The 15,113-nt window shown below is 33.1% G+C and overlaps 1 protein-coding gene and 1 non-coding gene across 2 annotated transcripts in view; both read left to right on the top strand.

The window, feature by feature from the left end:
• The window catches only part of IPO7 (importin 7), a 38,540-nt gene that overhangs the window by 20,551 nt on the left and 2,876 nt on the right, over window positions 1-15,113 (top strand). Inside the window, exons 6-23 of the mRNA XM_031460051.2 lie at window positions 104-193; window positions 1,980-2,074; window positions 2,188-2,272; window positions 3,129-3,263; window positions 3,943-4,042; window positions 4,868-4,944; window positions 5,051-5,167; window positions 7,031-7,120; window positions 7,532-7,697; window positions 7,879-8,039; window positions 9,106-9,234; window positions 10,543-10,609; window positions 10,693-10,818; window positions 11,260-11,357; window positions 11,833-11,928; window positions 12,644-12,864; window positions 12,968-13,173; window positions 13,932-14,138. Of these exons, the coding sequence (XP_031315911.1) occupies window positions 104-193; window positions 1,980-2,074; window positions 2,188-2,272; window positions 3,129-3,263; window positions 3,943-4,042; window positions 4,868-4,944; window positions 5,051-5,167; window positions 7,031-7,120; window positions 7,532-7,697; window positions 7,879-8,039; window positions 9,106-9,234; window positions 10,543-10,609; window positions 10,693-10,818; window positions 11,260-11,357; window positions 11,833-11,928; window positions 12,644-12,864; window positions 12,968-13,173; window positions 13,932-14,138 (2,266 nt within the window). The remainder of the gene's footprint in view (window positions 1-103; window positions 194-1,979; window positions 2,075-2,187; window positions 2,273-3,128; window positions 3,264-3,942; window positions 4,043-4,867; window positions 4,945-5,050; window positions 5,168-7,030; window positions 7,121-7,531; window positions 7,698-7,878; window positions 8,040-9,105; window positions 9,235-10,542; window positions 10,610-10,692; window positions 10,819-11,259; window positions 11,358-11,832; window positions 11,929-12,643; window positions 12,865-12,967; window positions 13,174-13,931; window positions 14,139-15,113) is intronic.
• On the top strand, window positions 7,266-7,450 carry LOC116155560 (small nucleolar RNA SNORA23). The gene has a single exon (XR_004139444.1). It is a non-coding gene; the product is annotated as a small nucleolar RNA SNORA23 (small nucleolar RNA).

The raw sequence follows: 15,113 nt of genomic DNA, 5'->3' as shown, positions 1-15,113 counted from the left end.
CGAGTTGAATGAAGTACTTTTTGTAGATTTTGTGAAGACTAAAAGAAAGTTGGATTTTCTTTTGTAAGGGTCTAAAAATAATTGACTCTTGATTTTAATTTAGTATACACTACCGCTGGAGCTGATAAACCAACAGAACCTGACAGAATGGATAGAAATTTTAAAGACTGTTGTGAACAGGGATGTACCTAATGTAAGTCTCTGTGTGTTCTCTTGTATCATTAAACATAAATATTTAGTTACCTTTTGAGAATTTTAACTGACATTTGTTTGCTATTACATTCTTTATGAACTTATAATTTGTGATGCAGATTTTTTAAAGAGAAAACCTTTCATGTGTTTACATATGTGCATATACTAAGTGAAAAATTGTAAAGGGTTATTTCTTACGTTATTTAAGTGATTGTATCTTTGTTTATTCCATCGTAATTCTCTTTTCTTCAGTTTTTAATTTAGTTCATAACATGTATCACCTGACACAACTTTTTTTCTTGTGATGAGAACTTTTAAGATCTCTACTCACTTAGCAACCTTCAGATAAATAATACAGTATTGTTAACTACAGTCACCATGTTGTACATTACATTCTCAGAACTTTTTTATCTAACTGGAAGTTTGTACCTTTTGACCATCTCCTGAAATTTACTGTGGTAATCATTTCACAGTATATACAGACATTAAATCATGTTGTACACCCTAAACTAATGCAATGTTATATATCAATTATATCTCAAAAAGAAACAAAGATTCGATAAAAAAAATTAAAGAAACAAAGAGCCCATAGCTAGATTTTAGCCTGCTAATTTGGTAGGCACACATGAATAGGGGAAGAATTTGATTTACAAGTTGGTCAAACTTTGTAGTTAGTAATGTTATTTGCTTTTTAAATAACAACTTTAAAGAGATATAACTCACATACTATAGCATTCACCATTTCAAAGTGTACAATTCAGTGGTCTTTAGTATATACAGAATTGTCTCTATTTTTTCCACATTAATGACAATTCGTAAAATAACTACAATTTTTCAATATAACCTAGTTTTCTAGAGAGGTAGGGAATTTACAAGTCCTGAATACCTAGTGTGTTTTAAGTTCTTTTACATACCTTACTTATTTAATCTTCAAAAAACATCCCTCTGAATTTATTTTAAACAGAGACATGGGAAGGTTATGTAATTTATCCAACATAACTTTATTAGTGGATAAGTGAGACCAACTTACTGTTTTGTAGTTTATTGCTCAAACTTTTATCTTAAAGAAAATACAGAAGAAATAAATAGGACATCTCCCATTGCATAGGAAACTAATTTGGTTGGTTATTTTCTGTACATATTTAACTTAAAGTTATATTTTATATTTTTTTCTTATAATTTATAATAATAAGGATGCATATATAAGTAAACATTTTGGTGAGTTATGACAGTCATAGGCATCCATGTAATGATCACCTAGAATGTTTGCTCATGACTGGGTCTAGTCATTCCTACCATCAGCACCATTCTGATTCCTAGCACCATGGATTAATTTTACCTTTTCTAGAACCTAATATAAAGGTAATTTTTATAATTTTTTGTATCTGCCATCTTTTGTTTAATATACTTTATGGTATATTCATGTTGTGTTATGATAGTTTGTTCCTTTTTATTGCCAAGTAGTATTCCATTGTATGGATGTCCTACAGTTTATTTACAAGTTAATAGACATCTGGGTGGTTTCAGGATTTTAGTATTACAAATAAGGCTGCTATGAATGTTCTTACATTAGTCTTTTTGTGGTCTTGTCCTTTGCAACTAAGTAGTGAAGCAGTGAAAGTCCCTTTTATATTTAAATAAGGGTTTGTACTTTTCCAAATCTAGCCTTTTATTATGAAAGGCCGACATTGGAGGAGCTTTAATGTTTTTGTGAATCTGTCTCACCTCATGCTGTTCTTTTAGATTATATCATCTCTTACTATCATTAAATAAATGTCTCTTTAAAGGCAACACTTCAAGTTGAAGAAGATGATAGACCTGAATTACCATGGTGGAAATGTAAGAAGTGGGCTTTACATATCTTAGCAAGGCTTTTTGAAAGGTAAATTCTTTTCAGTATAGGATGATTTAAGTTTATTTTTTCAAGCATTTGGTTTCATAAGTGCTAATATAAAGCATTATAAAGACATAATGGGTATGTTAATGTTCTTTTAGATATGGAAGTCCTGGCAATGTTTCCAAGGAGTATAATGAATTTGCTGAAGTATTTCTGAAGGCGTTTGCTGTTGGTGTCCAACAGGTAAGATTAAGATAATTTTTCCAAGTAGAAACATGGCATTACTGGTTAATTTGTCTTACTTACTTCTAGCTTCTTTGGCATCAAAAGACTGTATGTAACAGTCTTTAACATTTTGAACCCTGCAGTAATTCTCAAGTGCTTTTGGTCTCAGGACCTCCTTATGCTCTTAAATTATTGAGAATCCTGACAAGTTTCCATTTGTGGGTTATAATTAGTGATATTTACCATATTAAAAATTGAAGCAAAATTTAATGGTATTAATTTATTTTAAAATAATAATAAACCTATTATATATTAACAGAATAAGTGGTTTTTAATTTTGGGGGGGATGGTAGTTAGGTATGTATGTTATGTATGTATGTATGTATTTTTAACAGAGGTGCCACTGATTCAACCCATAATAACATTAGCATTATTATGAAAATAGTTTTGACCTGTCACACCCTCTGAGACTACATTTTGACAGTTGCTATTCTGAAATACCAAGGGAAATTAGACCTGTTGGCAGACATTTAAATAAGTAGGTTAATGGTTTGGGTAAAATTTTCCTAGAAGTTGATTTTAACGATAAAGTGCTGTCTCAGCGTGTTGTGGAATGTTCAATAAGTAGCATATGGTTTTCTTTTCTTTTTATACTTAATCAGAAGCTAGTCCTTTGACACACAATATTACTTCAATTTGTTTGTTTAAATACCTTGGGAATAAATACGGTTCTCTGATACATAATTTCTTGAAAGGACATGGTTGTTAATTTTATGGCGATAACCTGGGTAATTGTCAGATATTTTTGCTGGCTTGTAAGTGGTTAAACTTACTATTTGAACTTTGGTTTTTGATCAGAAATTTTTTTTCAAAGGTTTTATTGAAGGTGTTATATCAGTACAAGGAGAAGCAATATATGGCTCCTCGAGTTTTACAACAAACCTTAAACTATATTAATCAAGGAGTTTCTCATGCTCTCACCTGGAAGAATCTGAAGCCTCATATACAAGTAATAAATAATTTTCTATCTGAACTGTTTTTCTAGAAAATGTAATAGAAATAACATTAATTAGCAAGAAGGTTGGAAAGAATTCATTTTTTGTTGAATTGTGTTACTCGGTCTAGTTTCGATAATTGTTTTGAGTATAATAGAAAAATGATGCAACACCTTGACAAACATTAGAAAAGGTATTTTGTGAGCAGTCAGATTATCTTTTAATCTGAAACTCTTATGTTTAAACTTGCCTTTAAGTTCTGACTGTTGGACCATGATTAGTTAACATTTTAGTCATGTAATTTGGAGTATTTCACCAGATTAATTTCAGGGATAATAGACTTACGTATAATTTCTATGAGTAGTTTATTTGCTTTATTTGGAACGGTAGGATTTGATGGACTAAAATTTCATATTATATTTTTTTGAATATTTAATTGCTACCTATGTGCACATGTGTTATTTTATAATTACGTGTTGCAGAGGGTAAGAATGTGTTTATGCTGATAGTTGATCTGAAAATGAATTAAATGCTTTACTAAAGTTTGATACTAAGCTTTAAAACACATTTAACTCTATAACACATAAAACCGCATAATGAATTACTTTTGTTTTAGCACTTTTCACAGAAATTTGAAGGTTTAAATTTGAAGACTCACTTAAGGTTGTTACTTTCTTAATTTTTAAATTCCAGGGCATTATCCAAGATGTTATTTTCCCATTGATGTGCTACACAGATGCTGATGAGGAACTTTGGCAAGAAGACCCTTATGAATATATACGCATGAAGTTTGGTAAAGAATTTTCACTCTTTTAGAAACAAGTATATAGGTAGTTAAGGTTGTGATAGTAAACCTTGAATATTAAGTCCTCATCTATGGTATTGAAAAATCTTTTGTTTTTAATGTAATTTATCCATTGTTTAGACTTTTGGGGAGCTATTCATTAGTTATGGCATTTGATAATGATAATCTTCATTTTTAGCAAACACAAGTAGTGTTACTAAGTTATAAATATTGAATGTGCTTCTGGCACATGCCAAAACTGTTAGAAATTCAAGGTTACCCCTAACACTAAGTGTCCAAACTATACTTCTGAATCCCTTGGTCATGTGTGTGGAAATTGAGAAGATGCATACTGGAAGCTGGAGTCACAAGGAATCTCTGCATGGAACTAAAGAATTGTAATTTGGCTAATGTTGAGTATTAGTCCTTCCCCCTACCAAAATCTTACATACTGTTAGAAGTTGGTACTTTTGTGACCCCATTGTGAAAATTCTCACAGTAGTAGGGTTTTGTATGAAAGAAAATAATCATTGTGAGAAATTGATAGATTGAGATTTAATTTGTACAAGGAAGACAAGGAATTAGGCTTTGGCAGAATTATATGGGGATCTGGCTTCATTTTCATACTTACCTTGTGTGAAGTCTGTTGAAGAAATTGAAGTTATGGTTTTCTGTATATTTTTTATGGGAGAGGTACTTAGGTTTATTCATTTATTTATCTTTGGAGGAGGTAACTAGGGGTTGAACCTGGGACCTCATGTATGCTAAGCATGCACTCTACCACTCGAGCTATACCCTCCTCCCATCTGTATTAATTTTAAATTTATTCTCTAGATGTGTTTGAGGATTTCATCTCTCCTACCACTGCTGCCCAGACACTTTTGTTTACAGCCTGTAGTAAGAGAAAAGAGGTAAGTTATTTAATGTGTGGATAACTTTTGCCTTAATATTTAAAATTTGTTCAGATAAGGATTGTTAAGATATCCAATAAAGAATTATTTTTCTCTTTTTATCTAGGTACTGCAAAAGACTATGGGATTTTGCTACCAGATTCTTACAGAACCAAATGCCGATCCTCGAAAAAAAGATGGAGCCCTGCATATGATTGGCTCTTTAGCTGAAATACTTTTGAAGGTATTTCTTCGTGTGTGTGTGCAATTAGTTTATTTTAATAACAACATCAGTTGAGATACAACAGAAATGAGGTACAGTTCACATACCATACGATTTTCTGATTAAAAGCGTACAATTCAGTGGTTTTTCTTAAATTCACAGAATTGTGTGACCATCATCTCTAATTCCAAAGTGTTTTCATCATCCCCAGAAGAAGCCCTTTTGGCAGTCACTCCCCACCTTCTCACAAATCTCCCAGCCCTAGGTTATCTCTAATCTACTTTTTGTCTCCTCTATGGATTTGCCTATTCTGGGTACTTAATATAAATGGAATGATAAAACATGGTCCTTTATGAGCGGCTTCTCTGATTTAGCATAATTTCTTCAAAGTTCATGCATGTTGTGGCATGTGTCAATACTTCATTCCTTTTTATTGCCAAATAACATTCCATTGCATTGCTCTGCCCCATTTTATACGTTCATCAGTAGATGGACATTTGTTTCTACTTTTTGACTATTACGAACAATGGAGCTGTGAACGTTTGTGTACACAATTTTGTGTGAACATAGGTTTTCATTTCTCTTGGGTAATACGTCCCTAGGAATCAAATTGCTGATCATATTTTGAGAAACTGTTTGACTGTTTTCCAAAGTGGCTGTACTTTTTCGTATTTTCACCAGTAGTTTGCAAGGGTACCAGTTTCTGTGTCCTCAGCAACACTTACTATCTTTTTAAATTACAGCCATCCCATTTGGCGTCACTAGTATCTCATTGTGGTTTTGATTTACATTTCCCTGATGGCCAGTGATACTGAGAATCTTTATGTGCTTATTGGTCATTGTATATCTTTGGAGAAATGTCTGTTCAAATTTTTTGTCTATTTCTTAATTGGGTTATTTGTCTTTTTTATTGTTGAGTTGTTAAAGAGTTCTTTATAGATTCTAAATACTGGAAATTTTTCATAAACAGTTGATCCTTGACCAGCACAGGTTTGAAATACCTGTCTGCCCATTCTTCTCTTAGTTTATAAAGAATAAATTAAAGGTCGTGGTTATTTGTTGTGCAGAAGGCTGGGAATCTTGAGTGAGTTCTCGGTACATTCAGGTTTTTGTTTTAGCTTTATATTTTTAAGTAATTTTAGACTTATAGAAAATTTGCAAGATAGTTCCCATTACTTTTCACCTAGCTTCCCCTAACGTTAACATCTTAGATAGGCATGCCACAATTCTCAAAACCGGTAAATTAATATTGATATGATACTGTTGACCTAATCTAAAAACTCCTTTCACATTTTATAAGATTTCCTACTAATGTTCTTTTTTTGGTCCCTGATCCAGTCCAGAATCCCACATTGCATTGGTTGTCATGTTTCATTAGTCGTCTTCATTTTTTAAAGTGTTTATCAGTTTTTAAAGTTGATTTAATATGCACATCGAGGAACTCTTCCTAAAAGCTTGTTACCATTTAGAAAATACCCTGCTTTAAGATTTATGAGAGTATCTTTAGATACTCAGATCATTACCATGAAAGCAGGATATTTCTCAATCTATGTTGTATTCTTTTAGAACCTTTCCGGAGAGGAAAGTTTTATAAGAAAAAATGTTTTATAAGATGAGAAATAAAATTAACCATTCTTGCATTACTTAAACACCATGGATGTTAAGATTTGGCGTAATTGCTTTCCAACAAACAATTAAAAGGGTAAAAAAATGTATTCAGTTGTTTTTAATGTTTGAGAATGAGAAAATCAAATATGGGTCTTGGGGTTCAAAATTCCAGAATAAATGTATGTTTTGACATCAGCTGTCATATTTAAAAACTGTGTATCTATTTGGTATTTGAGATGATTATATTTGGAACTTTTTTTATTACTGTTTTTACAGAAAAAGATCTACAAAGATCAGATGGAATACATGTTGCAGAATCATGTATTTCCTCTCTTCAGCAGTGAACTAGGCTACATGAGAGCGAGGGTATGTGTTAAAGCTATGTTGATTTATGTATTTATGTCTTGTAATCCATGACTGTTTATGTGGACTTTTATGTGGAACTTTTTAATGTTCACTTTAAAGCCATCTTTCATTCTAGTTTTCTGTTTTGTGTGTCTTTAAATGGCTGCTCATAAGGTGTGCATAGTTTTCGTCTGTGTCTGATAGCAGTGTCTGTCTGTGTTTTGCATTCAGATCTTGCTATCCACACAAACGTGATGCAGCCAAAGAGTAAGTTGGGATCATAGTACTGGTCTAGTGTTATGTCTTTGGACATTATCTACCACTGGCCAGCCTCCAAATTCTCACACACATTACTTTGGGAATAGAGATATTGTTGCGTGGGGAGATTTAGTAAGATACCTATAGTAACTCACTGCATTTTTTTAAAAAAAGGCTTGCTGGGTCCTTCACTATTTTTGTGAAGTAAAGTTCAAAAGTGACCAGAACCTGCGAACAGCCCTAGAGCTGACACGAAGATGTCTGATTGATGATAGGGAAATGCCTGTTAAAGTGGAAGCCGCCATTGCACTTCAAGTGCTAATCAGCAATCAAGAGAAAGGTAAAGGATTTATATCTCAAAAGTAGTGCAATGTGCTTACACATAATTGTACAAGGCATAATTGTAGAAACTGGACACTTTTTATTTGAAACTATTTCTTGTTTGCTCTTTTGTATACATTATCAGGTTTTAAGGAGTTTTAGCTGTTTTAGCAAAAAGTTTTTTTCTTTTTCTCTTATAGCTAAAGAATACATCACACCATTCATTAGACCTGTCATGCAGGCTCTTCTTCATATTATAAGAGAAACAGAAAATGATGATCTTACCAATGTAATTCAGAAAATGATCTGCGAGTACAGTGAAGAAGTTACTCCTATTGCAGTAGAAATGACACAACATTTGGTATGTTACTTGAAGCAATCATTAATGCATTATTTTGCTTATAGCAAGTTATTTTCACAGAGCTTACAGTGAAATACTGTCAGGCAGTATTCTAAGCCCTTGAGATACATACGTATGTGTATGTATGAACTCATTTAATTCTCCCATAATCCTATGTGAGGAGTACTTCTATACTGAGAGAAAATGTGAGGTATAAAAAGGCTAAGTTACTTGCTCAAGCTACAGGTGTGGGGCTGAGATTCACACCTGAGCTGTATGCCTCTACGATGCATAGTTGTTAACTTGTATTCACGTTGCATCATGACTACCTTGTCTGTGTGGTCTGGGATGCTGTGGACCAACTTAAAGATGAAGTACAGATAATAATTATAAATAGATTTTTTAAATGAAATTTGTGTAAAAGGTTATTTTATAGTTGGCCTTTGTTAATTGTACATAGCCCTAAACTTCTGAGAATTAACAATGTAAATTATTTAAGGATAATAGAAAGTATGGACATGTGCCCAACAATTCTCCATTCATATTCCCTATACAGTGATTTATTTGATGCAGTTTATATTCTTGTTAAACATTGAGGTTTCAAGAATCTAACTCTTGGTATTTGCTGTGGATATTTTTAAAAGTTGATTTTGAAATGGGTAAGGACATTTGAATAAACATAGTAGTGTTCATTAAATGAGTATATTGCATTTATAATAAGCTGATTATTATGACTCCTTATAACTAATAACTTTGCTCAGAATTTTTCAAAGTGATTGAGTTCTATGGCAACAAAAACCTTGGTGGCTAATAATATTAAGCACTTTTTATGCCTTGCCTCATTTAATCTTCACAGTATCTCTAAGATGTCAGGAAAAAGAGGTCAAGTAATCTGTTTAAGGTCACCTAGTAAGTGGTAGAGCAGTACCATAGATTATAGAGCCAAGGCTCTTAAGTAATAATTGATCTGAAAATGTTGATCAATTGTGCTGTCCCAGTGAGAACACTTTAAAAATTAAAAGTTTTAGACAAAAATATGTTTGTACTGCTTTAATGGCAAACCTTAATTATCTTCTCTTGAATCTAGGCGATGACATTTAATCAAGTAATCCAGACTGGGCCAGATGAAGAAGGAAGTGATGACAAAGCAGTTACTGCTATGGGAATCCTGAATACCATCGACACACTTCTTAGTGTGGTTGAAGATCATAAAGAAGTAAGAAGATTATCCAATGTTGTAAAGGTTTTAGGGAATTTTAAGCCATTCTTCACTAACTGTTCTATACTTTTTGGAGAGCTCTGACTTAATATAATTCTCTGGTCATCTTACATACCTTGATTTTGCAATCTTGTAACTAGTACCTTTTTGTTAAGGGATATGATTGGTACCTTATAAATAATTTAGGATCCTTAGAAGGAATAGGGGGGAGGTGATAGCTCAGTGGTAGAGCACGTGCTTAGCATGCATGAGGTCCTGGGTTCAATCCCCAGTACCTCCATTAAAAATAATAAATAAATAAACCTTGTTACCTCCCCCACAAGAAAAGTTTTAAAAATTTAGTTAATTAGAGGGAATAGGAAGGAGGTATTTGAATTATCATATTTTTACCTCAAGGTTCAGGATTTTGACTTCTTAGGATTGCCTTTTTCAGATCCAAAAGTGTGGTGATTCCTAAGAAAACATATTCTTTCTAGTTTTCCTTCTTAATAAAAAATATTTTTAAAAATTGGGGTCCGATACGCATAACATATACCACCTTAACCATTTCAAAGTGTGCAGTTCAGTGGTATTAAGTACATTCACATTCACCATCATCTTCCTAGTTTTCTTCTTTTACTGTTATCTTTTGGAAAGGTAAGAGAATTGTAATCATGAATTTTAAAAATGGAACTATTTAAAACATATAGGAAAACATAAGAACATAGAAAACTATAATCAATATCCCTTACCCACCACCTAAATTTATTAGATTTTAACATTTTATGGTATGTCTTTAGACTTCCAGTAAGAAAAAGTTTCAAATAGACATGATTGAAACCCTTGGGGCACCACTTCCTAATCTCATTTTCTTAATTCCTTCCCTTAGAAGTAAGCACTGTCCTTTAAATCCATAAATCATATATTTTCGGATTATCTACAAATTGCCTTTTGCAACATGAAATTTTTAGTTAACTATTTTTGTTCTAGATTATAATTGTAGACAGGTAGAAGCCATGAGGAACCCTATAGCTACCTTATGGTTAACAAATCATTGTTTACTGTATTTGAAGAGTTGAAAATACGTTGAATATATGTATTCGAAATGGATATCCTGCTTATATATCTCATTGTAATGATATTTCATTAAATTTCATTCCCAGATTGAGTCACACACAACTTAATAATATGGGTCATTTCAAAACAAAGGCTTAATGATTTCTTAACAGTATTGACTTTACATTTAAATGCATTAAGTTATTATATATTATTTAATAACTCATTCAGCCTGCTGCAATTCCACATGGTTTTTTTCTTTTCTTTTAGATAACCCAGCAGCTTGAGGGAATCTGCTTACAGGTCATTGGAACTGTTTTACAACAGCATGTCTTAGGTATATATCTCTGATTGTGCTAAGAATATACTGCTGTTTCATATCAGCAAGCATTGTCCTAACGACTCAATGTTCTCTTTTAGAATTCTATGAGGAGATTTTCTCTTTAGCACATAGTTTGACATGTCAACAAGTGTCACCGCAGATGTGGCAGCTACTACCTCTGGTATTTGAGGTTTTTCAGCAAGATGGCTTTGATTACTTTACAGGTAAGTCAAGGCACAGAAATACTGAAGCTCTCCCTTTGCCCCCCCTTTGTATTCGCTCTTAGTATGTCACTTTAACATACACTTTTGAATATTCTAAGTGCTTCATTGGGTAAATTATCAGTAGCAATGAATACTCAAGGACGCACATAGCATTGATTTCCGTTATACATTTTGATTTGGTTATCACTTGAGAGTTTTTCTTTAGCACATATCCTTACCCTCCTGCCCTTTGTCAGTTTTTCTTTGTATAATCTTATATTTAACTACTAGATATAAAGGAGTGTATTTTAATAATAGGTTCATTTTTACATTTAATTATAAATGAATAATTAAAGATGAATGTTAGGGACAAAACATTTAGATTTGCTTTTACTGAAATTTTTCAGAAACAAAGCACTTATGTTAGTAAAGATATTTAACTGATGCTTTTTATTAATACAGATATGATGCCTCTACTTCACAATTATGTAACAGTTGATACAGATACACTTCTGTCTGATACCAAGTATCTTGAAATGATATACAGTATGTGTAAAAAGGTAGGTCATTTTTTAGTTATATAAGACCAAATTATATTGTTTCTAATAGTTTGGAAATAGATACCTATACCACCTTTTCCATTCCAGAACACGTATCCTTAACACTTAGATTCGTCTAGTGCTAATGAGCATATGTAGTCCATGCTTTTATTTTTCACTAGGAACACTTTTGCCATCAACTGACTGCCTCTTCTTTCTGCTCCTCTTACCCTCCATTGTCAGTATTTTTTAGATACAGTGGTTGTCAACATGCTGTAGTCCAGAATGGCATTACAGGGGAGGTGTTTCGATTATGTAGAGAAGTATGACAAATAGATGAACAACTCCAAATCCTTATAGGTGCTTTAGATGATAGTCTGTACAATGAATATTGCAATTATTTGTATTAATTAGAATATCTTAAATATTTAGCAGCTGTAAACTGATTTAAAGGTTTTATGATACCTCCTTGCAATTTATATTTTGTGTTGATCAGGTTCTCACAGGAGTTGCAGGAGAAGATGCAGAGTGTCATGCAGCAAAATTGTTGGAGGTCATCATTCTGCAGTGCAAAGGGCGTGGCATTGACCAGGTGAGTGAGGATATTAATGATTCATGTTTGAGACTTCAGAGAGACTCTTTACTTCCACATTTTCTTTTCAGGCATTTGTTATATGTCTTTTCTATGTTTATGATGACACCTAGATACCGTTTTGAGGGGGGTAATTAGGTTTATTTATTTATTTATTTTTAATGGCAGAGACAACATTTTTCAATTGTTGGTTTAAAATTTAATGTTTAATAAATCAAATATTTAATATGTGTGGATATATGACTGGCAAGTTTTATGGCTACTAATTATGCAAGATAAGTTTTGACTTAAGACTTTTTTAATAGTATATCGTAAGAGTATTGTTTGCTACATTATCACTTTATAGTAAGATTTAATCATTACATTTCCATGGTCAGTTTCAATGGGAATTTTTTAATCCAACATAGTGTAAGTTTAATTAAGGCATACAATATGATGAGTTGATACATGTTTATATTACAAAATGATTACCACAGTAAGGTTAGTCAGGAATATTTTGAATCCATGGCTGCTATTGTGGTGAGTCTCTAATATTTCAGTGAAGACGGTTCTTTCCCTAAAATTAAATTCCCACTGAAATGCCTCAACAGTAAAGAATTATTGGATCACTTAATGGAAAAGGGGTTAGTTGAGGCAACAAGAAAGTTAATATGGGTAGAATAGTTAGGCTGCTGTTACTTACAATTTTGGAATATTTTGCTGTCTTTCTTGACAGTGTATTCCCTTGTTCGTGGAAGCAGCTTTAGAGAGACTGACAAGAGAGGTGAAGACAAGTGAACTTCGAACAATGTGCCTGCAAGTTGCCATTGCAGCTTTGTATTATAATCCACACCTACTTCTCAACACCTTAGAAAATCTTCGCTTCCCTAATAATGTTGAACCAGTCACAAATCATTTTATTACACAGTGGCTTAATGATGTTGATTGTTTCTTGGGGTAAGTGACATATATTGAATCTTTCTATATTTAACTTTGTACAGACTCTGCATTTTTTTTTTTAAAAGGGAAAGGAAAACATCTTTCTTTTATTATATTTTAGGCTTCACGACAGAAAGATGTGTGTTCTGGGCCTTTGTGCTCTTATTGATATGGAACAAATACCACAAGTTTTAAATCAGGTTTCTGGACAGATTTTGCCAGCTTTTATTCTTTTATTTAATGGATTAAAAAGAGCATATGCCTGCCACGCAGAACACGAGAATGACAGTGAAGATGACGATGAAGCTGAAGATGATGATGAAACAGGTAAGGGATTTGCAGTGGAGGAAGCCAGGCTTATTAGCTGGTTAGAAATATCACTGGGCTTGTTTTTTTTAGCCCTTCTAAAGAATTGTAGCATCAGAGCCAAATGCTTTCTAGTTCATTCAGGAACTTTCAGCTGTGTCCCCACCACATAAAGCAGTTGTAGGCATTCATGGGTTTTAGTGGTGGCAGGTTTTTAGTGTTGGCAAACATCTATCATCTCTTAGTTCTAAAACCTAGTTGTACCTCCACTATAAAATTAAGTTTAGATGTTGACTAATACATTTCACCTGTAAGGCACTGTAGGCTACAAGAGTGTAAATTGATACAGGATATTGATTGGTTAAGAGAAGTTATTGTAGTTGTTCAAAAATAAGATAACTGCCACCTTTTGTCTTTTTTCATTTACTGTCTAAGCCAGCCTTAAAAAAAGGATCTCAGAAAAGTTGCTCTGTGGATATAACAGAAACTGTGTTACTTTACTTTTGGTGTTTGTTTTGGTATATACTGTTAAGGCTCAGAGCACACTAAGTGCTGATTCTTTTATTACTATGTAGTCCTCAGAGTTGTGGCTAGTTTTCTTAGATTTCTGTGAGAATTTGTTTTTCTATTTATTGATGCCTTTGTATTTAAACACCATTTCCTGGAACTTTTCCTTGAATTTATTTGGTTGTGATTTATACTTTATCAACAGTTACCACTGTCTGTTGAGTAACAGAATATTTCAGTGTTAATAAGAGCAACTTTTTATGACTTGGCAGAGGAGCTGGGGAGTGATGAAGATGATATTGATGAAGATGGACAAGAATATTTGGAGATTCTGGCTAAGCAAGCGGGTGAAGATGGAGATGATGAAGATTGGGAAGAAGATGATGCTGAAGAAACTGCCCTGGAAGGCTACTCCACAATCATTGATGATGAAGATAACCCTGTTGATGAGTATCAGATATTTAAAGCTATATTTCAAAGTAAGTTAACTTGTTATATGTAATTCCTATGGCTCCATATGATTCACTTTCCTGAACTATCTATTCTTGTTTTAACATGTCTGCCTCTTAAAAGGAGGGATTTTTGGGTATATCAAACCCAAGCTAGAATGTGATTTAGAATTGTTAGGCAAAGTAACCAAAGTTATTTCTTCTGTTACCTTAAAGATTCGTGGTATTTTCCTTAACCTATTTTACTTTAATTTAGATTATAATTTTGAAATATGCACATTATAGGAAAAATTGTATAGTTCAAAAAGTTTATACAATGACAGTTTCTCTCCCACTTCTGATTTCCTGCCTCCTAGCTTTCCCAAGGAATATCTACTCCTGTATCTGTTTCTTGTGTTTATGTATTTGTGTATCTCCACCCCACCCTCCATCCCCGACCCCGGGCCAAACCCATCCTTACCTGTCTGAGAACTTGAGAACTTACAACATTAATGATCTTGGAATACCTTTTCTTTTTTCCTGTGTCACAGTTTGTGGCTATTAAATACTAGGTGGCAGTTTGTTTTACCATTATTTACTTGGATTTCAACAAAATGTAGTATCTGTGTTGTATCACCCAGCTTAAGAAATTAAAATTGGTGCTATATTTGAAGATCCTTTCCCTCCAGAGTTAACTATTGTGCTATTTGTCATTCCTGTGCATTATGAACTTTGATGTAGAATAAATTCTCTGATAACCAAAGCATTAGTTTTCCAAGCCCATGACAAAGCAACTTTGATGCACAGTTGCAGAAATGCAAGGAATGCTTTCTGAACTACATGGCAGGCCACAAAAATTGATTGAGGTGCCAAGAACTACTGACTGGCTTTTGCCCATGACTTTGTATCTTGTGGACTTAAACACATGTTCATCCCTAAGGGATGGTTTATAATGGAGGGCTCATGCACGGTAAATGCAATAAAGTAGAAGTAGAAAATCATGAGGAAGTCAGTTTTCATTCTTGG

Source organism: Camelus dromedarius, chromosome 12, assembly GCF_036321535.1.
Source record: "Camelus dromedarius isolate mCamDro1 chromosome 12, mCamDro1.pat, whole genome shotgun sequence".
NCBI lineage: Eukaryota > Metazoa > Chordata > Mammalia > Artiodactyla > Camelidae > Camelus > Camelus dromedarius.
Note: the sequence above shows the minus strand (reverse complement) of the source record. Positions and strands in the feature narration are given on the sequence as shown.